The sequence below is a fragment of the Bos indicus genome, chromosome 3 (assembly GCF_029378745.1).
Source record: "Bos indicus isolate NIAB-ARS_2022 breed Sahiwal x Tharparkar chromosome 3, NIAB-ARS_B.indTharparkar_mat_pri_1.0, whole genome shotgun sequence".
Taxonomy (NCBI): domain Eukaryota; kingdom Metazoa; phylum Chordata; class Mammalia; order Artiodactyla; family Bovidae; genus Bos; species Bos indicus.
This window is the reverse complement of record NC_091762.1, coordinates 15,978,070-16,004,563: the sequence shown is the minus strand read 5'-3', so window position 1 is coordinate 16,004,563 and position 26,494 is coordinate 15,978,070. Positions and strand designations below refer to the sequence as shown.

Sequence of the window (26,494 nt, the reverse complement as noted above, 5' to 3'; positions counted from 1 at the left end):
GTGGGGCCTGGAGGACAGGGGAGGGGGAGAGGGTCCAGTATCCCGTGATCCCACAGGAGTCCGGAAACCAGGAAGGCCCTGCAGAGCTATCCTGCAGGGGATGGAGGGGCTGGGCCTTTAAACTCCTACACTGACAAATTGCTGGATGCTTGCTGCCCTGGGCAGGAGGCCTGATCCTGGCTAAGGCAGCTCCCTTCATCCAGAGCAATTCTGCCATGGCCAACAACCCCAGCTGAGGGAATGAGAGCCTGGGTGGGGAGGGGACCCCTGGGTGGCCTGCCACAGCATCCACTACCTACACTCGGATAAGTTGGAAATTAACACGAAGGTGGCCCCGAGAACAGGGTGACAAAATGGTTAAGAGCACAGACATCGGAGGCAGGCCAAACAGCCAGACTGGGATGTAAGCATCAGTCTCAGTGGCTTTAAGGCACTCGGAGAGGGAACGTCGCCAGGAGAGTTTAGGCCACAGTTTCCTTGTAAGTGCAGCATTTGGCCTGGGCTGGTGAGACAAATATAAAGTTCAGAGTCAGAAGCAAGTTCAAATTCTGGCTCTGTGTGTCCTGGCTCCTCAGGCCAGTCACTTGACATCAGTTTCCTCCACTCTAAAATGAGGCAGCCACAGTGCACTCTCACAGGCCCCCTGTGAGGGCAAATGGAGCTGCCGGTGAATTAGTTCACACAGAACTGGCACAGGGAAAGTGCCCAAGAAACAGGGGTGACAGCAACATGTGTTTTAATATACCTCATGTGAGATCTAAGCAGATGCCTCCTGGTCAAAGGGCCTTTTCACAAGAGAAGGGGAAACTTTAGGAGAACCTTTGATTTGCTCATTGCTCCTCTGTGCCTTTGCCTTGGGCTTCAGCTGGGCATGTCAGTCATCTCTGCAGACAGAGGCCCACGGGCTGATGGGGCCAGGTCAACCCAGTCCCAGCGTGGAGGCCATGGAGGGTCATTCAGCGCAACAGAGTACTTTGCAAGCTACACATTTTGAAGCAGGCTTACCTTCCAATAAAAAATCATCACCCATACTTCTGACAGGTTCAATAAACAATGGAACTCACTTGCTGGTACTTCGTTCCACATTTGCTCATCTGAGACAATGAGGTGATGATACACACCAAACAGGATCATTTTAAGAACATGGAAGATTTCAAACACCTTAAAGGGCTATGTAAATTCGATTATTATTGTTGCTGGAAGACTCAGCTTTGATCAATTACAAAGGAAAACAAGAAGAGCATAGGTCAACCTATAGCAGGCTTGTTCTAATTATTAAAAAGCAGCCACAAGATTCCCAAGAGTTATCAAGAGATCTTTGTTATTAATTGTTACTATCACTATTATGGTATACATTTCACATGTGTTATCTGGCTCCAACAACAAATCCTAAAAAGTTGGTATTATTAATTCCAGCTTGCAGATGAGAAACCTGAGGCCCAGAGAGGTAAAGTGACTGGCACCATATTGCTCAACTAACAGGACTTTGGGCTTGGAACCCAAACATATGCTTTCTGCAATGTAGAAAGAGTGTCTGCTTACCAGAGAAGGTTCATGAAGCCTGGCGAGGTATGGTCCTACTTAGAACAGATGTTATAATGTCAGCTGTTGAGTAATGATGGGGTTCTGAATACATGGGTATTGTGTGTCCTTCGGGCTTTATATGTAAGAAATGTGTCCCAGCTTGGTACTGGCTCTAAGAAACTGACCCTGCCGTATGGAGGGGTCCCTGTCCGGCTGCAGCAGAATGGGCTCTTTGTTTGACTGTGTGTCTGCTGACCAAATATCTGAAGGAACTGTCTGCATACAGAATATTTTCAAAATAGGTGGGAAATGTGGTTCAGTGCATACCTGAGATGTTTTTAGACCAACTCTCCTCCAGAATGCTCTTGCGTGTTTTCTCTGGTGCATGGAATATTCGATAATACAATTTTAAGTGATGATGAATGAAGGATGACTACAGGATCTGAGTAAATTACACAGGATGCATGACCAGCCCTCCCAGCATACTAAAAATTACCTCTCTCAAGTGAATATAGATCTTCCCTTCTATCTCAAGTGATCCTTATTTTAAAATGAGGACACCGAGGCTCAGACATGTGAAGTGACTTGCTCAAGCTCTCATGGCTACATAGGGGCAGAATCCAGGTTTTTAACCTTCATGTTCAGACTCCACATACAAAATAAGAGAAAAATGAATGTCCAGAACCAGCTTGAAAGGGAGAGGAGCCAGAAAGGGCAGCTTGGCGATGGCTGTGGAAGGGGGTAGCCACAGACGAACCTTGAGCCTCAACGATGGCAGTTCTGAGGCACTGGCATGATGCCCTAGAGCCCCCAATCTCTATTAGGCTACGACCCACTCCTCTCCTACCAGTCATTTCTGAGTCATGGCCCCACCACCAGCCTCCTAAACAATGGTTCCCAAAGTACAGTTCATCAGTGCTGCTGCTGCTGCTGCTGCTGCTAAGTCGCTTCAGTCGTGTCCAACTCTGTGCGACTCCATGGACTGCAGCCTACCAGGCTCCTCCGTCCATGGGATTTTCCAGGCAAGAGACTGGAGTGGGTTGTGCAGTACTTCTTAAATGTCAAGGAGCATACAATCACAAGTGAATTTGTTAAAGTGAAAATTCTATTCAGTAGTTCTGGTGTGAGGCCTGAGATTCTTCTTTTTAACAAGTTCCCAGTGATGCTGATGGGTCTGTGGACCAAATTTTTGAGTAGTGAGGCATCAATAGTAATGTACAAGGAAAAGGACTTATGGGTGAATATGCTTGAGAAAATCTGGAGTTGACAAAATTAAACTAGTTTCATTACTGCAGGACTTCTCAGAGCCTTTAAAATGCTAGCGAGCATTCTTTAACTCCAAGAGGGAGAGTTAACACAGAAATTATAAAGTTATACGTGCAAAAGGGGTAACGATATACCCAGGATGCTTTGAGATATATTGGTTTACAAAGAACAAGAAATGAGGCAGATTATATATGCATTTTTCCCAGCTTACCTTGGTTCCAGTGTTTCAACGCTGCAGCTCATATTCAGCCCCAACTTGGTCCTCCCCTTTCCCATTTTCTCCTGAGGTGTTTGGGTAACATGCCTGCTTCTTCCATCAGACCACATACATCTGGGCCTCCCTGCCCCTCCCCCTGCCCTCATCCTAGCATAAGCAGTGTGCTGGGAGGCCCCAGGTGAGTGCAGAACTGGACCCATGGAATACCTTTCACAGACACGGACGGTCCAGGCAGCAATGATCCACAGTGAGATGCTGAACACTAGCAGCACAGTGCCTGGGCAGATGGTCATGAGGGTCTTCATGACGAAGCGCGTGTTGAAATTGATCTTGTTGAGGGCCCCAATGCTGCGGGACGAGGCGTCGGTGAAGAGCTTGCTATGCAGTAGCATGACGCGGGCGATCAGGTACAGGCGCAGGAACATGGGGATGGACAGGATGATGTCCACGTCGGCCTCCGCCCTCGAGGGCGTGTAGGAGAAGGCCAGGCGTGCCGTCCAGAAGAACTTGTACTCGCCAGGAATGGGGTGGATGGCACACACCAGCATCTCCAGGCTGATGTAGAGGATGCGCTCATAGGTCATGGCTATCCGCCAGTCATCTGCACCATTGTCAATCACGAAGAGCTGTGGGAGCAGAAAGCCTGTGAGCACAGCCTGGAGGAAAGCACACAGTGGGGGTGAAGGAGGACGGGGCAGCTGATGCACCCTGGGGAACCTCTTTGGAGACCTCGCTTGGGTGAAGACAGCCCTGGACGGGGAGTCAGGAGACCTGGCTAAGACACATCAATCTCTGGGCCTCTGTTTCTGTAAATTGCTCCCCAATGTTCCTTCCAGCTCTGAGGGGCCCCTAAACCGGCTGTGCCATGACTAAGAAGACGCACAGCTCACTATATTGAACACAGGTCCCTGGGCCCCTGCCAGGCCCTGAGCTGAGCCCTGAGGGGGATGTGGAGATGAAAAGGTTCTGTTTCCTCAGTGAGTGAACTCATGGGGGCTAGCACAGACTCCTCTCCCCACAGGGAGAACAGTGTCTGCTGGTGGCACACTGCTCTCAGTCGCTGCCGGGGTGTTAGTGCTGAGGGCCCTGGAGCCAAACTGCCTGGATCTGGATCCTGATCCCTACACTAACTAGCTCTGTGACCTCGACCCAGTTACTGAGCCTCTCTGTGCCTCAGTTCCCTCCTCTGGGGACAGTGAGAGTAATATCTGCTGCATAGAGGTGGCCATGAAGCTGCAATGGGCTAGTATATATGAAGTGTGGGGAATCCTGCCTAGCACCAGCTCTGTAAGTATTAGTTATTGCTATTTTTAGCATTATTAATCCATGGGGTCTCTTTCTGGAAATGAGGGTTGGGCTCAGGGATGTCTAAGCTCCCTTTCAGCCCGCACCTTCTTTCCACAACACTGAGATTCTCGCTGTCGTACCAGGGAAGACGGTCAAAGCAGCTGAAACAAGCCTTCACTGAGCGCCTGCTGTGCGCCCAGCCTGGGCTCAGCGCTGGTTCACACACCAGGAAAGCCCTGGCTTATTCTCAAGGAGGTCTCACTGTGGAGTTCCCCATGCAAGGGGGCCTCATGTCCTTCCCCTCCGTGGCCCCAGTGTCCGCTGCAAAATGAGAGGCTCTGAGATCCAATTTGGACATTCGAAGGTCCTGATTCTTAGAGGGTGAGGCCTGAGACCAGGGGCCTGTGTTGGACACGGGGGCCTCCTGGACAGGCATGTACCTCAGTTCTGAGAAGTGATGGAAGTGTTTATGCCATGCCATGCCCTCTCTGTGCTGGGCCCTTGCCTCTCCAGCTTGCTCTGTCCTGGTTTGCCCATCACACAGCCCCACACATTGCCGGCTCCAGGGCCGCGCAGAGCAATTCTTCGCATGGCTGCTTGGGCTGGCCCATAAGGTAGGGGGCAGGGGCAGGGTCCCCCAGCTTAGCACGAGCCCAGCTCCACATGCACTGGTATAGCCTGGCCAGAGGAGCAGCCCTCGTGGGAAAGATTCGTGGCCAGAAAGAAATTCAGCTGCCTTAGAAAGAAATGAATGTTGGGGCCAGGGTTGGGAGGCAGAAGTTTGATTTAACCTGGAAAAGTTTGATTTAACCTTCAGCATGACGGGAGTAACAGAGAGGTTGGGTGAGCGTGCTGGTCAAAGGCTGAGCTGAGACTTCCTCACCAACCCCCATCTCTTTGCTCCACTTCACAGGTTGTTTAGGGATGTAGAGGCCCTTTCCTCTGTCTGTCCTGCTGTTTCCTCTACAGCTGGGGCCAAAGGAGCCTTCTGCTGTCTTTTGTTGGTGGTGGTGGTAATTTTTTTAAAAAACTGCTGTATTTTGAAGTTAGTCACCACGCACTTTTCTCTTCTTCCTTCACTGCCACCCTGACAGGCCATCCTAACAACCGAGGATGCAGGAAAGAAAACCGTGACACCCGTGCCTGGGACCTCTGAGGGTAAAAAGGGCCCATCAAGGGATCTGTGACACAAATTCAAGGTGAATCAGTGTAGTCATATGACTTGGGTAAGGGGTCTCCTGGCTGCTCTGCTTTTAGGTTCTGCCTGTGCCATCTTCCCTGCCACAAGGAGCAAGCACTGGGCTACTCAGCCCGCTGTGAAGAGGCAGGTGCAGCTGCAGGAGAGCTCACGGAGGGGAGGCAGCCTGTGCAAGATGCGCTCTCACCTTGCTAGACCACAGTTTGCCCTGCCTCCTGCCCTGGGATCTCATACAACTATGATGTGGAATAGAGGAGATAATGGGTATAAAAGGGCTTCATAAACTACAAAAGGTCATTCATTCATGCATTCAACAAACACATGCTGGAGGCCCTCTATCTGCTGGGGGCTGGGCATTCAAGATGCAGTGAAACAGCTCTGAGCATGGCTCCTGAGATGAGGCCATGGAGGGGAACTATTAACAGAAGGCACTATGGAAGCAAGGGGCTGAGGGGCCAACCTCAGCCCAGGCAGCTGTAATTGGAAAGGCATGATCTCTAAACGGGAGAGAGGACCAGCCCAGCACCAGCTGAGACTCCCCCTCCTTCCCCAGGGCAGCTGAGCTGGGGTTTTTCCAGACACAGTTTTCCACCATCGGTTAGGGGGACCTAGAGGCTGCTCAAAGGGTTCCCTCTGCTCCTAACTGCCACCGACAGGCTGAGCTATGGCAACGTGACTGCCTGGCCAAACTCTTCAAATACAAAATGAAAACCATCCGCCCTATAAGAAAGAACGGCATCAGGTTACTATAGTAACGGGGTTCACTCTGGGCAGAGTCGCAGGTTCCTTGGATTCCCTGATGAAGAATGAGAGTGTACGGCATGTTCAAGTGGCAGCAGGTCGGCAGTTCTGCCCGGCTTGATGAGAAGGGGCTGGCACCAGGGTGGTGTCCCCACCTGCCTCCCACATGACCTGCTTCTGCTACAGTTTCCTGGCACAAGGTTGGGGAGGGGGACAACATGCAGTAGTGGAGTTGGAGGCTGGTGAGCTGGACTGAAGTCTCACACATCCAGACACTAGCTGTGTGATCGTAGGCAAGCCCCTCACTTCTCTATGCCTATTTCCATTACTCTGTCATAAGACTATTAACCTTGACCCTGTCCATCTCTTGGGATTAGCATTAGGATCCAGTAATACAGATAATACAAGAGAACGTTCTTTACGAACTACAGTCGGCCATCGATATCCACAGATGAGGAATTGTGGATGCAGAGGGCTGAGGGTTCTATACCATTTTATATAAGGGACTTGGATTTTGGTGTCTACAGAGTTTACTGAGCTTGCTCCTCAGATTTTGGTGTCCACAGAGTTTACTGGAACCAATCCCCTGTGGATATCAAGGGATACCTGTACTCTCAAAATGTGAGGGATTATTAATCCTTGTGAGGCACTGAGAGACAGTATGTATGGGGGCCCATGGGGATATAGTCCAGGCTGAAGACCAAGAGCCTCTGCTAGACAGGGCTCCAGTGCAGGGGTCTGTCAGTCAGCAGGGTGGGCAGTACAGCCTAGAAGATTCCTTTGCTGTCCCATAGGAGGACACCCTTGTTCCTGCTCCCATCTGACCCCTGGAACCACAGCTCTGTAAGTGTAGCCTCCCTCCTTTCAGACTCAAGCAGATAACAGTACCCTATCCTGCCACATCCTCACTCAGCATCCTGTTCATTCCTTACAAGTCACAAGTCTCAGTTACGTATTCATCTTTACTTGGAACCCTGAGTATTCATTGGAAGGACTGAAGGTGAAGCTCCAATACTTGGGCCACCTGATGCCAAGAGCCAACTCATTAGAAAAGACCCTCATGCTGGGAAAGATTGAGGGCAAAAGGAGAAGGGGGCGGCAGAGGATAAGATGGTTAGATAGCATCACCAACTTAATGGACAGGAATCTGAGCAAACTCCAAGAGACAGTGAAGGACAGGGGAGCCTAGAATGCTGTAGTGCACAGGGTTGCAAAAAGTTGGATGCAACTTAGCTATTGAACAACAGCTTGGTTTTTATCTATCTCTTTCCCACCTCTCCACCCACCGCCCAGAGCAGTGTTTCTTGATCTGTCTGCAAGAATCACTTGGAAAGCTTATTTAAAAGACCCACATTCTGGCCCACCCTAGACCAAGTAAATCTGAAACTCTAGGCATGAGGCTCTGGCATTGGGAATTTTCTTAAGTTTCCTTGGGTGATCCCAAAATGTAACCCGAATTGTGACCCAAAAAGGGATGGCGGGGGGGGGGGGTCATAGCTGCCTTGTTTGCTGTGGAATCTCTGGTGCCAGCCCAGCTCTTAGCACAATAGGTGTTGGGTAAATTCTTGTGTAGTGAATGAATAATTCCTGTTGGCTGTGTGACCCTGGATGATTAGACTCCTCCATCTTGGGTCTGATTTCCTCCTCTGAGGAATAGGTGGATAGGTTGGATGAGCCCTGAAGTGCCTTCCACTCTGAAGATCCCTTATTCTGTGCCCTGTTTTTTTAAAATTTATTATTTATTCTTGGCTGTGCTGGGTCGTCACCCAGGCTTTTCCCTAGTTGCAGCACGTGAGGGCTCGTGCGGGCTTATTGTGGTGGCTTCTCTTGTTTCAGGGCACAGGCTCTGGGCACACTGGCTGTAGTTAGTTGTGGCACGTGGGTTTTGTGGCTCTGCAGCGTGTGGAAAGCTTCCCAGGCGAGGGATCGAACCCGTGTCCCCTGCATTGGCAGGCAGACTCTTCACCACTGGACCACCAGGGAAGTCCTTCTGTGCTCTATTCAGAGCCCTTGTTCTATGCAGACCTCGTGTGTGGTCTCGAGGCATGTGAGCTCCCTGGGGACAGGACTCATGCCTGGCTCATCTCAACTTTCTCCAAGGGCCAGGATGGTCCTGGTACAGTCAATAGAATTTTACTGAATAAAGAGGTGTGTGAGTGAATGACTATGTCACGTGAAGAAAAGGACAGGTGGACAGTGGCCCTTGTTAACCACCCAGAAAGGAAACTCATGTAGGAAACTCATTGCTAAGCCTGTGACTAATGGAGTACCTGACGAGTTATCCTATGCCATGAGAAGGACACCCTCCTATTCCCAGGGGGTGGTCCAATCTGGAATAAAGGGTCCCAGGTGATCTCCAAGCCTTAGGAAGTACTGGAGCAGTGCTGGCCCAGAGAGGGGAAGGTGACTCTGGCACAGGACTGTCCTCCCCTCTCGTTAGGTCTCAGTCACCCAGATCTAGTTCTAAAGTAGTCTGATGGTTGCCCTGATAAGTTCTGGAAGAGTTCTGATGTGACATGGACAGGATCTGGCATGGGGTGCCACGGGGCCCTGTGGGGAGTGGGGGAAAGTCTGCTCTGAGCTGTCACAGAGCAGAAGACTCAGCTCTGTGACAAACACTCTTCCTTCCTGACCTTGCCCAGGTTTCTCCTGAGTGGGGAAGGAATGCCACGTTCTCCAAACTGCTGAGTCTTACTGCCTCCTTAGCCTCCGACAGTGATTCCACTCCTTTGGGGTTTGGCCAGCCTGAAAACGGAATGCTTTGGTGCCAGGACCTGGGGTCATCTGCAAGTGCTGCTCTTACACCAGATACTATCCTGAACAAAGCTGGCTCCAGACTTGATCCTCTGCCACTTAACTGGTTCTAAGAGCCTGTGGGATTTTTCAGCCAGTTGGTGTAATTCCAAGAGCTATGGGAGGGAGATTTTATGTGACAGAGCAATTCCAAACTTGCCTTCAAGGAGCTTGTAATTAGAAAGGAGAACCAATTCAATTCAACTCACCTCAATCCAATAAAATAATTAGGAAGAACCAACTAGTACTTGAAATTTGCTAAGAGAACAGGTCTTAAGTGTTCTTTAAAAAAAAAAAAAGGTAACAATGTGAGGTAGTAGATGTTAATTAACTTGACTGTGGTAATCATTTCACAATGTATACCTATATCAAATCATCTCATTGTACACTTTAAATATATACAATTTTATTTGTCAGTTATACCTCAATCCTTTTAAGATTCTTTTTAGAATCAACTAGGTGAGAAAACTGTGGTGATATAAATATGAATCAGACATATTCCCATGAATCAGCTCATGATCTCAGTTAACTCCAGCATACAAGAGACACGATAAGGGACTGTCATGGAAAGTTTCTTGGGCAAGACAGGGATTTAGTAGTGCTTCGAAGGCCTGTATCAGACAAACCTGGTGTTGTGCTAACACAATACCACTGATTCCTCCCATTCCTTTCATCTGCTTCTTCGTGTGTGACTTTGCTTTGCTTTCCAGCAAGAAGTACAGTCCGTTTCTCAAGCCCTTGAATCTGAAGCTGGCCATTTGCCTTCCTTTGGCCAGCGGGGTCTTAGAGAATACGACACAGAATGTGACCTTTGAAGGAGGTCAGTGCAGCAGGGCTTGCTGTAATACTGGGCCCCACATTTCCTGTCACTCCAACCTATGCCAACACAGCTGCCAGACGTAAGAGTGAGGCTTTCCTCGACAAGCTGCATGACAGAAGCTCACCCCAGGTGAGACCAGCAGAAGAACTACCATGCTGAGCCCTGCCCCGACTGCTGACCCACACTAACGTGAACTACATGATTATTAAGTCATTAATATGGGGTGTGCTTTGTCATGCAACAAAACCAATACATAAACAAATCTAACTCACGCCTTCACTTAACACACATGTTACACGTTGGGTGATGTGCCTGCCATGTCTAACATTTCCCTTTCAGCTTCTCAGGCCACAGCCCGTAGAAGGAACTTCCACTCCCACCCTCCCAGCCAGCATGGTTAATCAGACAGGGCTGGCCAGTCTATCTCAATAACTGGGCAACTGGATGAAGAGGGGATCATGATCAAGGGCCATGCCAGCTTCCCTGACCCCTACACCACATAGGGGACACATATTTCATATATCAAAGAAAACTCAAAGCATTTAAAAAATTAATTTGCAAGCATTTGAATTATTTTGCATGCAACATGTTTCTCATACGTGTGGAAGTCAACTGGTAGACTGAATCAAGGAACAAAAGCAAAACAGAATTTATCAGGTGTGGAAGAGAAAAACTGCAGGGACTCTTAGGAGCAGTGAATCTTCTTGGCAAATTTGGGGGGTAAATTGATCAGCTGGCAGCTACCAAAGAGGTCACTGTGGACATTCCATCCTTGAGTGGTCAATTAGAGGTTTCAAAGAAAACAGTTCAGTAATTGACGGGTTCTCCAGAACCTTTGAATTTAGCTGTGGCATGAGAGTGCTTAACAAGCTCTCTCTCTCTCTTCACCTTCCATCTGCATCCCCACCTCAGTTGGACCAGGTCTGCACACTTCCCTCACTGGAGTTTCTCACAGAGCAATCATATGATTCACTAGCTCCTCATGGGAGTCAACCCTGAAGGGCCATCTGGTCACCTCTGGAGAGGTCGGTTCACGTACAAGCTCTGGAGCCCATCGTGTGTTAGCTGCAGGGCTGGGAACAGGCTGTCTTGACGGGGAGACAAGGAGACTGTCCTGAAGCCCCCACTATCAACCTAACAGAGGAGACTGCATCAGGGAACCCGCCTTTTATTTTTTTAGTGTAAATACGTCTGGAATAGATTCACTGAATTTGCTCGTTTCCCCATTCTATTTTGAAAGACTTGAAGCCTTTCAAGTTATTTAAGCAATATCTTTTCTCAAAATGTTCTCAGCTGTTAGGGGAGATCCTGCTTAGACATTTTCTGACCGATCCAAAAAACTTTCATTCTTGTACAACTATCAGTTTTTTTTAATTAAAGGAGAGAAGATGGAAAAGGCCCTTTGTGTTCTCTACTGTTTTCTCTGTGGGAGAAAAACTCCAGGGAAAATTTCCATGATTTAAAAAATATATATGCAGGAAAAAAGCAAGAGGAAAAAAATTAAAGATTTTCTTAAAAACCAGTAATAATATATATGTATTTTTTCCAAACTCCCTGGAGCATATATTCTGCATGTACACCATTACTATGGAGGTTTCCATGGAAACGACATCAAAAGTCCTGTAATACCTAATTAGGTTTCCCCAAGGACAAGAACTGATTGCCAGTGATGAAATGAACGCCTGGGTTTGCAGTAATGGTTAACATAAATTTAGTGGCTGAAGAAAAGGAGGAAGGAAAAGAAGGGAAGGTAGAAAAGAAGTCAGCAAGTGAGGGGCCTGTCACAAAAGTCCATCATTCTACCACCAAGACCCTCAGAGGGTCAGGGTCCATGCTCACCAGCTCTGTGTCTTTCTAAGAAGAAACCTTCTCCCTCAGAAACTGCTGTGACTTACTGGCTCATGTGTAATGTCCTTTGGTGACTCTATGGCCTGGCCAGGGTTCTCCTGCGTATCCCTGGCAAAGTTCACCATTGGCCTCCTGCAGTGGGCATGAGACCCCACAGGGACTTTTGAGCCTTTTTCTTCTTTTTTTGGTAATTATACTTGTCTTTTGTAAATCTTTATTTATTCGGCTGTACTGGGTCCTAGTTGAGGCACACAGGATCTTGTGTCACGTGGGATCTTTTGTTGTGGTGCACTGAAGAATCCACCTGCAATGTGGGAGATCCTGGTTCGATTCCTGGGTCAGAAAGATCCCCTGGAAAAGGGATAGGCTACCCACTCTAGTGTTTTTGGACTTTCCTGGTGGCTCAGACAGTAAAGAATCCGCCTGCAATGCAGGAGACCTGGGTTCAATCCCTGGGTTGGGAAGATCCCCTGGAGAAGGGAACAACTACCCACTCCAGTATTGTGGCCTGGAGAATCCCATGGACAGAGGAGCCTGGCGGGCTACAGTTCATGTGGTTGCAAAGAGTCAGACACGACTGAATGACTTTCACTTTTCACTTCACAGACTCTCTAATTGTGGCGCACAGGCTTACTTTCTCTACCACATGTGGAATCTTAGGCTTCCCAGGTGGGTCTAGTGGTAAAGAATCAGCCTGCAAGGCAGGAGACACAGAAGACGTGGGTCAGGAAGATTCCCTGGAGGAGGGCATGGTAACCCACTCTAGTATTCTTGCCTGGAGAATCCTATGGACAGAGGAGCCTGACAGGCTATAATCCATACAGTCACAAAGAGTTGGATGTGACTGAAGCGACTCAGCATGCATGCATGTGGGATCTTGGTTCCCCAACCAGGGACCGAACTTGCATCCCCTGCATGCAAGGTGGATTCTTAACCACTAAGCCACCAGAGAAGTCCCCTATAAGCCCCTTCTTATCCCCATTTCTTAGACAGTGAAAGCCAAATTATAGCGTTTGAGAAAGCCAGTGTTTTTCACTCACATAACAAGAATTGTTAACAAGAATGGTACCTGACCATAGCACCACTGGGGATAGAGTGTTCTGCCACTGACCATCTGTGCATGGGCAAGGCCCTTTCCCTCTCTGGTCCTCAAATTCTTCATCTGTAACATGAAGGGTTGGATCCAATTTGTGGTTTCCCCTCTTCTCCTAGCTGTGGAGCTGCTTTTTTCTAATAAGATTTTTCATAAAAGCCCAATATGGGAAACAGATAAACTCACAACTCTTCTGGCTGAAAGGGTAGGAAAGAGCATTCAAAGCCAACTCATTCACCTCTTCCTCCACCTAGCTCTGTGTGGTGGCCCACACCCCTCCATAGAACACTTCAGTTGGAAAACCTTTGGCTGGACCAGTTGGCCTCCAGTTACAATGAGGAATAACGTGTGATACTGGATATCAAGGTGCTTTGGGTCTACTGCAAGAGATGATAGATGCACAGGCATGGAATTTTCCCCAGATCCACTGAGTTGTTTCAGTCTTCTTTCATCCAGTCAGCTTGGGCCGCCATAATAAAGTGCCACAGACTGGATGGCTTAAGCAACAGAACTGTCCATTTCTCATAGTTCTGGGGGCCGGAAGTCTGAGATCCAAGTAGTCAGCATAGCTGGGTTCTGGTGAGGGCTCTCTTCCTGGCTTGTAGACAGTCTCCTTCTCATTGTGTTCTCACATGGCAGAGAGAGTGTGTGCAAGAGAGAGATCTCCTTCTTATAAGGCCACAGTCCTATATGATCAGGCTACTGTTATTCCTCCTGAAGACCCTTTCCCCAAATATAGTTACATTGGGGGTTACGGCTTCAACATATGCATTTTGGGGGGACACAATTCAGTTCACAGTAGTGTCCTCATGTGTCCAAATTACCCTAAAGCCCAACCACAGGACAAGTCAAGTGATTTTGCACACACTACCTCATTGCAACTTCATGATCTTTCTGTAAAGAAGTAATATCATGCCCATTTTACAGATGGAGAGACTAACCCAGTAAGGTTAAATCAACTGCCCAGGGCCCTGCATTCCATGTGCCTTTCACCTGCCCATCCACCAAGCAGGACCCTCTGTGTTGGGGACTAGCAGTTTGGGCTTTAGTTGATTTTATTCTAAAGAAAACTCAGGCTCACTGTTTGAAATAGTCATTTCTCACAAGAACCTTCGCTGACCACAGGATCAATACACAATGAAAACAGGCTAGGTCTGCACCACCTTGGGAAACCCACACTGTGATTAGCAGTCCACACTGGTCTCTGTGGAAGTAAGACAATTGTGTTCATTTCCTGGCAGCCAGTCCTGAGCCCAGCAGGGAGAGCAGAGCGTGCTGAGCAGCAGCTGCCGCTGACCACTCCCCCCTGAAGCAGGAACAGTCATGAGACTTCCCAATACAACACTATGCAAAGTTCAATGCCATGGGGTTTGTGCCACCAGCAGCATCAGACCCTCCCCCCTTCCCCCCTACCCAAAGAGACATCTGACCTTGATCATGGGTCCTGTAGGAATGAAGGGACCGACCAGGAGGTGACTCAGTGCCTACAGGGGTCACTATGTGCAGGATGGAACTGAAAAATTCAGCAGAAGCCAGGAGTGTGGCATCAAAGGAGCTGGTAAGAGAAATGAAAGTTCCCAAGAATCCCCAGAGACCTGTGGAGAAACACTGGTCCCCTCCTTGTTTGGGGTGGGAGTTCATGTCCAATTCAATTAGAAGCAGTAAGGACAAGATGACCCTAGATAATGCTTGGGTTAGATTGACCATGGCCTACCCCATCCATCCTCCACCCTACTACCAGAGCAAATGGTTTAAAATGCAAACCAAAGTGTGTTATTTCTCTTCTTGGAGTCTTTCAATGGCTCCCCAGAGTATTCAGAATCAAGTTCAACCTCCCAGTTGTACTTGGCAAAAGGGCCCTTCCCCACATGGTCCCAGGTGTTGCCCCCCACAAACCCACATCTCATTCCAGCCAAACCAAGTTACTCATGATCTTCAAACTTCTGTTCCTGGAAGTTCTGTACAAGCTGTTCCTTCTTCTCAACCTCTTCACTAGGGAGCTCCTTCTCATTCTTTTTAAAATATAACTTAAAAAAATATTTATTTGGCTGCACCGGGTCTTAGTTGCCACACGTGGGATCTCCAATCTTCACTGTGACCCGTGCAGGAGCTTTTATTTTTTTAGTTGCAGCATGTGGAGTCTTCAGTCGTGGAATGCGAACTGTTAGTTACAGCATGTGGGATCTAGTTCCCTGACCAGGGATAGAACCCAGGCCCCTGGTATTGGGAGCACAGAGTCTTCACTGGATCGCCAAAGAACTCCTTCCTTCTCATTCTCGAAAGCCCAGATCAAGCATCTCTCTTTTCCACACATCTTAGCTGGCCTCTTCCCAACCCCAGGCAGTGTTAGGTGCATCCCTTGGGAATCTCCCAGTCCATGTGCCCTATGCCATCACAGAACCAGTTCTCAAATAGCATCTGGGAAGGATGGTCAGAAGGTCTGGCATGCTAGCCCCAATTTCAGGGGAGGTGGAGAGAGGCAGGGTGGCCATCTCCGTCGACAACCATAATACCAGACATCAGATCTTGCAGCCTCATTGTGTACCAGGCCCTATGCTGTATGTTTTACAGGCACGATCTCACTCAGATCATGCCTGAGTCTTTGTTAGGGCTCTGGGATAGGTATTACTATTCCGATTACACAGAAAGGGAAATTGAGGCTAAAAGAGATTAACTAATTTGTTGAAGGCCAAACAGTTAATAGGGGCTTCCTGGGTGATTCAGTGGGTAAAGAATCTGCCTGCAATGTAGGAGACACAGGAGATGTGGGTTCACTCTCTGGGTGGGGAAGATCCCCTGGAGGAGAGCATGGCAACCCACTCAGTATTCTTGCCTGGAAATCCCCCAGCAAGAGGACCAAGGAGCCCAGGGTTGTTCAGTGGGTAAAGAATCTGCCTGCAATGTAGGAGACACAGGAGATGTGGGTTCGCTCTCTGGGTGGGGAAGATCCCCTGGAGGAGAGCATGGCAACCCACTCAGTATTCTTGCCTGGAAATCCCCCAGCAAGAGGACCAAGGAGCCCAGGGTGGCTCAGTGGGTAAAGAATCTGCCTGCAATGTAGGAGACACAGGAGATGTGGGTTCGCTCTCTGGGTGGGGAAGATCCCCTGGAGGAGAGCATGGCAACCCACTCAGTATTCTTGCCTGGAAATCCCCCGGCAAGAGGACCGAGGAGCCCAGCAGGCTACAGTCCATAGGGTCTGCAAAGAGTTGGATACAACCTAAGCAACTGAGCATGCACGCATACAGTTAATAAAGAGCATGCATACATAGGCTCTAGAGCCAGGAAGACAGGTTCCAAAGGCTGTAATCTTAACCACTATATCCTGGTTCTGGGCTATGTGAGGGGGGCCAGCCCCAGGTACTTGCCCACTCAGACCAGGCTGGAGGGTATTTCTGGGTCTCTACCTGCCTTAGGAGATTGGGGAGTTAGAAGGTTTCTGAATATCTGCTAAGTCTGGGGTAAGAAGAATCGTTTTCTCAACAGGAAGTTTCTGATAAGTTTCCATTTCGTTTTGACACATGAATCGATCCTGCTGAATGTTTTCGGGGTAACGGCATGATCACTGGGGCTGCCAGACCCAGCTCCATTGTAACACAAACTTGTTTACCACTGGGGATTAAACTCTCTAACCCTGGCCCAGAGGGCGTTTTTGAAACTAAAAATGAAGAGGTTTCTGAATCTTTCAACCACCTGGGGTGCAGAAGAACCAGGTCAGGACCAGGTGTTAGTGGTGGGTGGGGAGTGCTTGTTTTCCCCAACAGACAAAAATACCCTTCAGCTCATCTCCAAAATCAACTGAAATGTCCACCCTCACAGGAGCTTTCCCAGTCTCCCCACAGAGAGGCAGGCTGCTGCAAACAGCAACTGCAGTCCCTCAGAGCTTCTGACTTGCTGGCTTGGTCCAAAGTACTTTTCTTTACGTTAACCCTCTTTGTCTTCACAACAGCCCCATGAGAAAAGTCTGAGACTTCCCCACTGGTCCAGTGGTTAAGAATCTGCCTGCCAATGCAGGAGACATGGCTTCGATCCCTGGTCCTAGAAGATTTCACTTGCTGTGGGGCATCTACTGAAACCAGCATGCCTAGAGCCTGTGCTTTGCGATCAGAGAAGCCACTGCAGTAAGTCCATGCACCGCAACTAGAGAGTAGCCCCCGCTCACTGCAAGCAGAGAAAGCCCGAGCACAGCAACAAAGACCCAGGGCCACCATAAATAAATAAGAAAGTCCTACTATCTTCCCTGGTTTACAGATGAGCCAACTTCCCCAAGACCACAATATCAAGTGAGTGGTAGTGGCAGGATTTGAACCCAGAGCCCACAGTGTCTTCTGTTAATCCTCTAGCCCTCCCGGCGAGCTGCATCACAGATGCTCTGGTCTATCTGCCTGTCTACACTGCACTTATCCCGACACATGGCTCTTTGAGGACAGACTGTCTTCTTGGGCACTGCGCCACCCCCGGGCCACGCACAGAGCTCAGGAGATGCAGGCTGTCCAAATGAAAGTGTGATTGGGGGCAAATACTCTGAAAGTGTGACAAGTTAAGGTTTCAAAGCTCTTATCAGTGTGATGGTAAAGAAAACCATTTTCACTGCCCACCATTTCTATAATTCTCCCATGGTAAAATAGTCTTTTGCAACATATGTGCAAGATAGAGAAACTAAAGAATATTTATAAGAAAACTGCTAATAAGAACTGCTATTAGACCTACTAATAATTAAAAACCAAACCTGGAAACGGCCTGAATACACAACAGAGAAACAGCTGAATGAATTATTATACTCACACTGTGGAACATTATGTAGCTGTGTTTTTTTTTTTTTTTTAATGAAGTAGATCTATTTGTATGGACTTAGAAAACATTTGTGATATTAAGTCAAAAGAGAAAATTGCAGCATAATGGGTGAATGTGATTCCTCTTTTTAAAAAAAAAAAGCGAACACCAACATATGAAAACAAAAATCCCCCTATATTCTATTCTTTTATACATATTGATATATTTTTGTATATGGAGACACACACGAAAACATGGTAAAAGCCCACTAATTAATTGCCTAATTGTTAACGCCAGCACCTCTGAGGAGGTAAGGGGATGGGAGTCAGGGAAACTATTGATCTTTTTTCCCTTTAATAATTATAACATTCTTCTGTGTTAAAACAAGCTTTGGTAATTTTGAAAACCCAATAAAGTGTTTTCTTAAAAAGAACTGGCCTGGGGGAAGCCACTAGCTGAGCCTAGTAGGGATGTTTTAAGCATGGCCATTCTTGGAGGGACAACAATCCCTGAGCCTTGGCTGCTTTGTAATTTTCCGCATAGAGCTTCGAGGCCCCTAGGAACCTCCCACCTTACTAGGACACTGTGAACAAGACCTACCGAACAGTGTTAATACAAGGCCAATTTCATTACCTGTTCCATAGCTCTTCTGACTAAACCACCCTGTGAAAAATATTTCTCATGTACAAAAATTAGCAAAGGCACTTATCTCAAGGCCCACCTCTTAGGCACGTTAACATTGCAGGCCTTGAAAGCCTTGTTAGTCAGCAGCCTGCCCTGAGCGCCCACCGTGGGCAGAGGCCCGGGCTTCCTGTGAGAAGAAGTGGCCCTCCGCCCACAATTCATAGCGTAAATTGAGCTACACTGTTTTTCCTCCACTTATGGCGGGTAGGGGCCATGGGTGACTGCTCATGGCAGAGTCACTGGGGATGTGCCCACAGGGTGCCAGGTGCAGAGATGGGCCCCCTGGGTTACAGCACAGATTAGGATGCAAGTGTCTGCCCAGCTGGGAGCTCAGAAGTCACCAGACATCACCAAGGACAAGGCTATGGAGGGGCTCAGCTTGGTGACGGGAGCAAAGGAAGAGCCCTACCTGCAGCTCAGACCTTGTGACACTGCCATGTCGGTGCCCACACCTGTCGCCCTGTACCTAGACTCCCGCTGGCTCCTGCTCCAGGCCACCCCAAAGAGAGGGCACAGCCCATGCCTCCTCTGGTCACACCGCATCCCACGGAGACAGGAACTCACAGATGCCAAGTGCCCCATCTACCCCCACCTTGTCAACCACACTTCAGATGTCCAGGCATCTGAATTCTCTCTCTGAGCTGGCTTCTAGGGCCCCCACTGCCTCTTTCCCCGTCAGCCCTCTGGCAGGCAGGCCACAGCTGCTTATAGATGTGGCCTGAGGCCTGAGAGGTAGCCAAGGGGCAGTTGAGAGCGGGGTGGGATGGAGCCTGGACCTGAGTGCTAAGGTGTCTACATGAGTCCTTAGGGTACTGATGAGTCCAGGGAGTAGGGGGAGGGGACATGCTAGGGATGGGGTGCTAGGTGAATGGGTGCCCCCATTCAAGGCTAGCCCCAGGCCCTGAAAGTGACAGGAGTGGGTCTGTCTGTAATACTTTCTGACATCTGGTGTATGTCTGTACAGCTACAGCAGCACCTATATTTTCTAGATTGTTCTGAGGTCAGGCAAATAGGACCTGATACTCCATCTCAGGTTGTCTGTCCTCCGCTCTCTCACCTTCTATGGCAGCCCCAGGCTTCTAGACTTGATCTGAAATGAGTTCTGTAAGACCCTAGTTCTGTAGGAAGTGCCATGAAAAGGGGTCCAGTGGCCCATGTTTGGGAAATGCCTCATGGAGATTCACTGGGTTCATCTGAATATTAAATGTTCAAGAATTTCCAAAGAAAGGAAAGCCAGTCAGCCTTGAAATGCTGTTTCTCCAACTTATTTGACCAGCTATTAGAGGAACAACTATTAATGCTTCAAGGAAGACAGTGGGTGGGGCCGTCACTATAGCAGAGAACTCTCGTTCACCCTGCAGGCATCCATGCTGTCCGTGAACCAAAACGGCTGATGGTCTTTCCGAAAGGCACCACACACTCCCTGGTTTTCTTCAATGGGCTCTGCAGAGCACACCAAACCCGCCAAACCGGTGTCAGTCGGCACTGTCAGATGACCTGTCAGCCAGGGGCACCTACAGGCTCTGTAGGTATTTTATTTAACAAATGCATGTACGTTACTTACCAGGCTCCAAGCACTGTTCTCAATGCTATACAGTACTGACTTCCTTTAGCCTCATAACAACCCTATGTGGTGAGCCCTATTATTATCCCCATGCAAAGATGAGGAAGTTGAGGCCTGATGAGATTAAGTTGAGGAGGGAAATAGATGGGCTCCAGGCTAGACATTTACAACTGGCCTCCTGTTCACACTTCCGGGGGCGAGAAAAAGATGGGCTCCAGGCTGGACATTTACTACCAGCCCCCTGTCTACATTTCCTGAGGCAAGAGACAGATGGGCTCCGGGCTACATATTTATGACCAGACTGCTGTCTACATTTTGAGATCTGCACTTCGATATAAGAAACAACAACAGGAATAGGGTGGATAACCGGACACTGGACACTTTTATGGCAGGAACAGAGAAGGGCTAAACTCTGTTAAGAGATCAAGAGGTCACATATTTCCCATCCTTAGGGCAAGGGAGACACTATACATGCACAAATAGATTTCACAGGGTCAAAAAGGCAGGGCATGCCAAACCATAGTAAGTCTTGCCACTGTCCCTCCCAGATGCCATTGGAATGAAACCCATCTTGATGGAGGGGTGTGTGTACACCTAGGGAGTATCCTGAACCAGAGTAGCCATGGGGTCAACAGAAGACCATTGGCCAAGGAGAAGACAAACACCTGGAAGACTGCCCCTTATAAAGGATTTAAACTTCCCAAAGGGGTGACTCTGATGACTCTCTCTTTGAGTTCCCTCATGGTCTTTCTGTATATACTCTGCTTTCCTAATATAGGCTTTTCTTTCCCCTATACATTCTTCTTGTCCTATTCTTCCTTTCAAGGTAGACAAGGACTGGGGATTTAGATTCTAGTCAACAGCCCCCATGGTCTAGAAGACAGAATTCCTTGTTGCTACCCAGGTGACAGGAGTTCAATTTCCTCCCAGGGAACTAAGGTTTTGCAAGCTACCATCCGAAATCAAAGAGATCAGCCTAAGGTCACATAGCTGGGAAATGGTGAAGCTTGGAGGGACTCACACAGTCTGGCTCCAGAGTCCGTACATACTAGTTTTTATTGCCACTGTAACAAATTACCACAAAGTTAGTGACTTTAAAACAACACAAATTTATTCTCTTCTGGTTCTGGAAGCCAGAAGTCTGAAATCAGTCTCAGTGGATGAAAGTCAAGGTCATTGAGCAAGGCTGGCTCCTTTTGGGGGCCCTAGGGGTGAGCCCATTTCTTTGCATCTCACAGATTCTTCCCTCCAGGTCTCCAACCTCCGGCTTCAGTTGTCACTTCCTCTTCTGTAGTCAAATTTCCCTCTGCCTCTCTTTTATAAACACACTTGTGATTTTATATATATTTAGTATTCCAAAAGAAAATCTGGGGTTATCGCCTCATCTTAAGATCCCAAATTTGATCACATCTGCAAAGTCCCTTTTGCCATGTAAGGTAATACATGGCAAAAAAACACCGATTCCAGGGACTATGGCCTGGATATTTTAGGGAACCATTATTCAACCTATCAAGGAGATCAAACCAGTCAGTCCTAAAAGAGATCAAACCAGTCAATCCTAAAGGAAATCAAGCCTGAATATTCACTGAAAGTGTCAGGGGAGGTTGTCACTTCCTCGGTTCTGTCTCGTCACAAAAAAATTTGAAGCGACAGACCAGTGTTACAGTCCTTGGACTGACCAGTGTTACAGCTCCATGTTACAGCTCAGTTTTATTTTGAAAGTAAAGGAAAATACATCCTCGAGGCTGAGGGCATGCTGACGCAAAACACTCAAAGAGAAGAGAGGCCCCCCAGCCCAACTTTGGCTCCTCTTTTTATATGTTTTTTCTCCTCCCCCTGGGCCTGCCCTGTGTAAACTGGGCTAGCCAGGAGTGCTGTTTGTTTTACCTGAGGGCCTCACCACAGTCTCCAGACCTTCCTTTGTTCTATTTCCGTGGGCTTTTCCCTTCCTGGCCTTTTAGCCACCGCCATTCTGGACTCCTTTTTCCTATTCTAACTACCTAACAGAAGGACTGCTGTGGAAGCTGAAGCTCCAACACTTTGGCCACCTGATGCAAAGAGCCAACTCATTGGAAAAGACCCCGATGCTGGGAAAGACTGAAGGCAAAAGGAGAAGGGGGCAGCAGAGGAAGAGACGGTTACATAGCATCAGTGACTCAATGGACGTGAGTTTGAGCAAACACTGGGAGATAGTGGAGGACAGGGGAGCCTGGTGTGCTGCAGTCCATGGGGTCACAGAGAGTCTGACACGATGTAGAGACTCAACAACAACTCAGCCTATCACTCCATGCTTGTAACCGCTGCACTGTGTTCATCTAACTATCTAACAATTTCTGGAGGCTGTTGTCATTATTCCTCTTTTACAGATTCTAAGACTAGGCTCCAAGAAGTCAAATGAGCTGCCAAGGTTCGCTCAGGTAGGAAATGGCACAGCACATGCTAGATGTGGACGACTCGCTCCTGCACTCCTGTACCTACTTCTAGAGAGCGCAGGGGATTTTTAAAGCTTTTTTTAATATGTATTTTTATTGAAGTATATTTGGTTTATAATATTGTATTAGTTTCATGTGTATAGCAAAGAAATTCAGACGTATACGCTACGCTACGCTAAGTCACTTCAGTCGTGTTTGACTCTGTGCGACCCCATAGACGGCAGCCCACCAGGCTCCCCCGTCCCTGGGATTCTCCAGGCAAGAACACTGGAGTGGGTTGCCATTTCCTTCTCCAATGCATGAAAGTGAAAAGTGAAAGTGAAGTTGCTCAGTCGTGTCCAACTCTTTGCGACCCCATGAACTGCAGCCTACCAGGCTCCTCCGTCCATGGGATTGTCCAGGCAAGAGTACTGGAGTGGGGCGCCATTGCCTTCTCCGCAGACGTATAGCAAAGTGATTCAGGTGTAGAGTAAAGTGATTTCAGGTGAGTGGCAAAGTGATCTGGTATATTGTGAGCTCAGGGGTTTTTGAAGCAGGGGGTGCTCTTGTTCCCTTCTAGATTGAACCCTTTTGACATCTTAACCCCACTGTAAACCTGATGACAGCTATGGAGTTGCCTTTCCCAGAACAAGATGCATTTACACATCAAATTTTGCAGATAGTCTCTGGGAGTTTATGAGCTCCAGGTTAAGAATGCTTGCTCTTCAAAGCAAGGTCTCACAGAAGTATTTGCACACCCATGTTCGTAGCAGCATTGTTCATCATAACCAAGAGTGTCTATAGACAAGCAACATATTATACAGTGGAATATTATTCAGCCTTGAAAAGGAAGGAAATTTTGATATATGCTACAACATGGATGCAATTTGAGGACATTATGCTAAGTGAAATAAGCCAGTTGTAAAAAGATAAATACTGTACAATTCCAGAATAGTGAAATTCATACAGACTAAAAGTAGGATGGTGGTTTCCAGGGGCTAGTGGTGGAGGGGGGAGGTCCTGTTCAGTGGGTACAGAGTTTCCGTTCTGCAAGACGAAGAGCACTCAGGAGGCTGGCGGCACAACAATGCGAATGCACTTAAAACACTACTGAACTGTTCTCTTAGAAGTGGTTGGGATGGCAGACTTTAAGCCATGTGTATTTTTTTTATTTATTTAGCTGCTAAGTTGTGTCCAACTTTTGGCGATCCCATGAACTATAGCCCGCCAGGCTCCTCTGTCCATGGGATTTCCCAGGCAAGACTACTGGAGTGGGTTGTCATTTCCTTCTCTAAGGAATCTTCCCCACCCAGGGAGTCAACCCGAGTCTTCTGCATTGGCAGGCAGATTCCTTACCCCTGAGCCACCTGGGAAGCCCATGTGTACTTTACTAATTTTTTTTTTAATGATCCTTCCTCTAAGCTGAGAGTCCTTGCAGGGTAGGGATCATATCTGTGCACAGAATGGGCTCAACACAAGACTGCCTGTGGGTTGAGCGGATGATGCTACTACCCTCCCCAGCTGTGAGCTGGTATTTCCAGAAGCCCCACAATGATGGTTAAACAACTACCCCAAGCTTGGTTAAAAACAAAAGCAGTAAAAGCCCTGAGAATTGGGAATGAATGGAGGCAGATAGGATGAGCATAAACCCAGATGCATTGTGGTGAAGACTGAGGGTCTCTCACCCATTTGAAAGGAATCTCAAAAGGGATCCAGGGGCTCTGATGTCAATGTTACAAATAAGTTGAGCCCCCTCTAACTCGAGAGTGACTCCATGCCGCTCCCTTGGCTTAAAGTATCCAGGCTTTTTGACTGTTATATCCCTCTGCTGCCAAATGAATGGGTAAGATATTGAGGATTTTTTAAAAAAACTTCTCTACTGTTTGCATAAATTCAGGGGTAAGAACCAAACTCCAAGAGCTGACCTGCACCCCTTTGGGGCATCCTGCCAGCCCCTCAGAAATCACCTCACCTGCCAACCTGCTGATGATATCTGGTTCGTAAAAGCATCCTTCCACTGAGCTAGAGGGACAACACAGAAAACAACGTGATTGCAAGAAAATCCAAGCCAGAATAGCGCATGGCACCTGTGTCATGATCAGTGGAGGGTGAAACCATTGAGGCTTCAGAACTGAGAGTGGGTGGAGGCAGATGAGCTGGAGAATAAATCTGGCCACCGTTGTGGTAAAAATGGGTGGCGCTCATTGTGGGAATCTTGAAAGGAAACAAAAGGCCCTGATGTTGCTAATGGGTGTCCCTTTGCAGAGGTCAGGTGACTCATGCAGCACCCCAGGGTGCTCTGCTCCCTCTGTGTCCCTCTCTCTGCCAAGCTCCTACAACCACGGAAAATCCTCCTCCTTGAGTTGGGATTGTATTAAACAGCCTTTCAACCAGCGACAGAAGGCGATGGGCTCTTAGTGGAGCCTGATCTATAAATACAGGGTAACAATAGGGACCAGAATGTTCCACAGGAAACCGGTAGGGCTTGCCCTCGCCACACAGAGCATGGAAGATTTTCACAGGGATTTCTGCAGCCCTTCCCAGTTATAATTCCAGAATGGTATTGTAATAACAAACTGATGAGTTTCTTCAGGTAATATCCACGAGACAGAGTCCTCTCTAAAAGGAAAAGGAATTTGCTTGTTATAGCCATCCTTTACTCCAGCTTAACTGGTCCCTAAGAGGCTTTAACTCTAGCAAGAGGAAATTTGGTTAGGGAGACTGTCAAACCTTGCAGAAGAAGAGAGACAGACATTATGTTAGAGAAAACCTCCCCTCCCTCCCCAGGGAAGTGCTTTCAAAATGGAATCCAACCTATCCATCCAGGAGAGAAAGTCCTGTGTGGATTCTGCAGCTCTTTCCAGTCTGTTGAGATGGAACTATCTTCCCCTGTCTGAGATCCAGGTAGATGTGTGATGTTTTTCTATCCTCAAAGGTATTGGCAAGACTAAAGGGTTTTCTCTGCGTGTGCTCCCTCCTTTAGCCAGGTCTCAGGAGGCTGCTGGGGTGTCCCTCCCCATCTCCTTGATTTCCAGCCAGATCAAGAGTGGTTCCTGGGCCATGATCCTTGGTTCAGCACTAAGAACAGGAAGCCCCTAACTTAAAACCATCACATCCAGAAACATTCTCACCACAAACACTTAGAAGCCAGCCTTCCCATTCCAAATGGATATCGACAGTTCAATCCAGAAAGAAAGGGATATTTAAAAGCTGTAATAAATCATGTGCCAAGTGAGGTGTCAGACATGCAAACCAGTGAGCGAAAAGTTGGCAAGTTGCAAAGGGAGGGGTGTGTTGAATTTGCAACTGCCTGGTTCTTCCTGCCCATGGCCAAGGCTCAGGGCCAGAAACACTGGCCCTGTTTCTCGGGCACATGTCCTCGGAGAGAGACTAACATGAAAAAAGCTTGCACCTGGATTTCCCTCTCTGTACATTAAAGCAAAGGGGGAGGATGGGGAGCATGGTTGGGAGATTAAGGGGGCAGATCCCAATCCAGCCTACGAAAGCCACCAAGCTTGGGAACCCTATTTGCAAGTTAAAGACCACATAAAAGAACTATCATTAATGATGGTTATTACTGTAAGCCTCAAATTCTCAATAGATCATTAATAATACTTCTAATAAAAAGGAAAACAACAAATCAATATTAACTTATTCTGGATGCTGCTGCTGCTGCTGCGTCGCTTCAGTCGTGTCCAACTCTGTGAGACCCCATGGACTGCAGCCTACCAGGCTCCTCTGTCCATGGGATTTTCCAGGGACTATTATTCAACTGTTTTGTTAAAAGGCAGAAATAGAACACAAAATGCCTACGGTGACCTATGAGAATGGCAGAGTAGTAACTTAGCTGACTTGGTCAAGAGATGCCAAAGACCAGAAGTTAAAAGCTAAAAGCCTAGCCTACACCAGACCCCCAGGATCAGCATTGAGGTGGGGGGAGGGTAATGCGTGGATGCATGGATTCCAGGGTTTGGGAGTACCCCACAGGGCATCCCTCATGCCCTCACCATGCTCAATCCTTCCACCCGTGGATCCCTTCATCCCTCACTGACGGGATCTATCCATTCCTCAGACTAGTGCATGGCACTGTCCCAGGCGCTAAAGACACAGAGCCAGTGGTTCCGCCCACCAGTTTCCTATTGTGTGAAATGAAGACAAGTCATCTTCTCAGGGCCTGCAGGACCCAAGGGATTGGGTCCCTCCTCCACAACCCCCATCTGCACTTCACTCCACTTCAACCACCTTGCTGTCTCTACTTCAACCATTTGCAAATGC

At 48.1% G+C, this 26,494-nt stretch overlaps 1 protein-coding gene across 9 annotated transcripts in view; it reads right to left on the bottom strand.

Moving 5' to 3' along the window:
- Positions 1 to 26,494, bottom strand: part of KCNN3 (potassium calcium-activated channel subfamily N member 3) — a 235,065-nt gene that overhangs the window by 69,945 nt on the left and 138,626 nt on the right. For all 9 annotated transcript variants that reach the window (XM_070785496.1, XM_070785511.1, XM_070785477.1 and 6 more), the window contains one exon: positions 3,215 to 3,633. In XM_070785496.1, the coding sequence (XP_070641597.1) occupies positions 3,215 to 3,633 (419 nt within the window). The remainder of the gene's footprint in view (positions 1 to 3,214; positions 3,634 to 26,494) is intronic.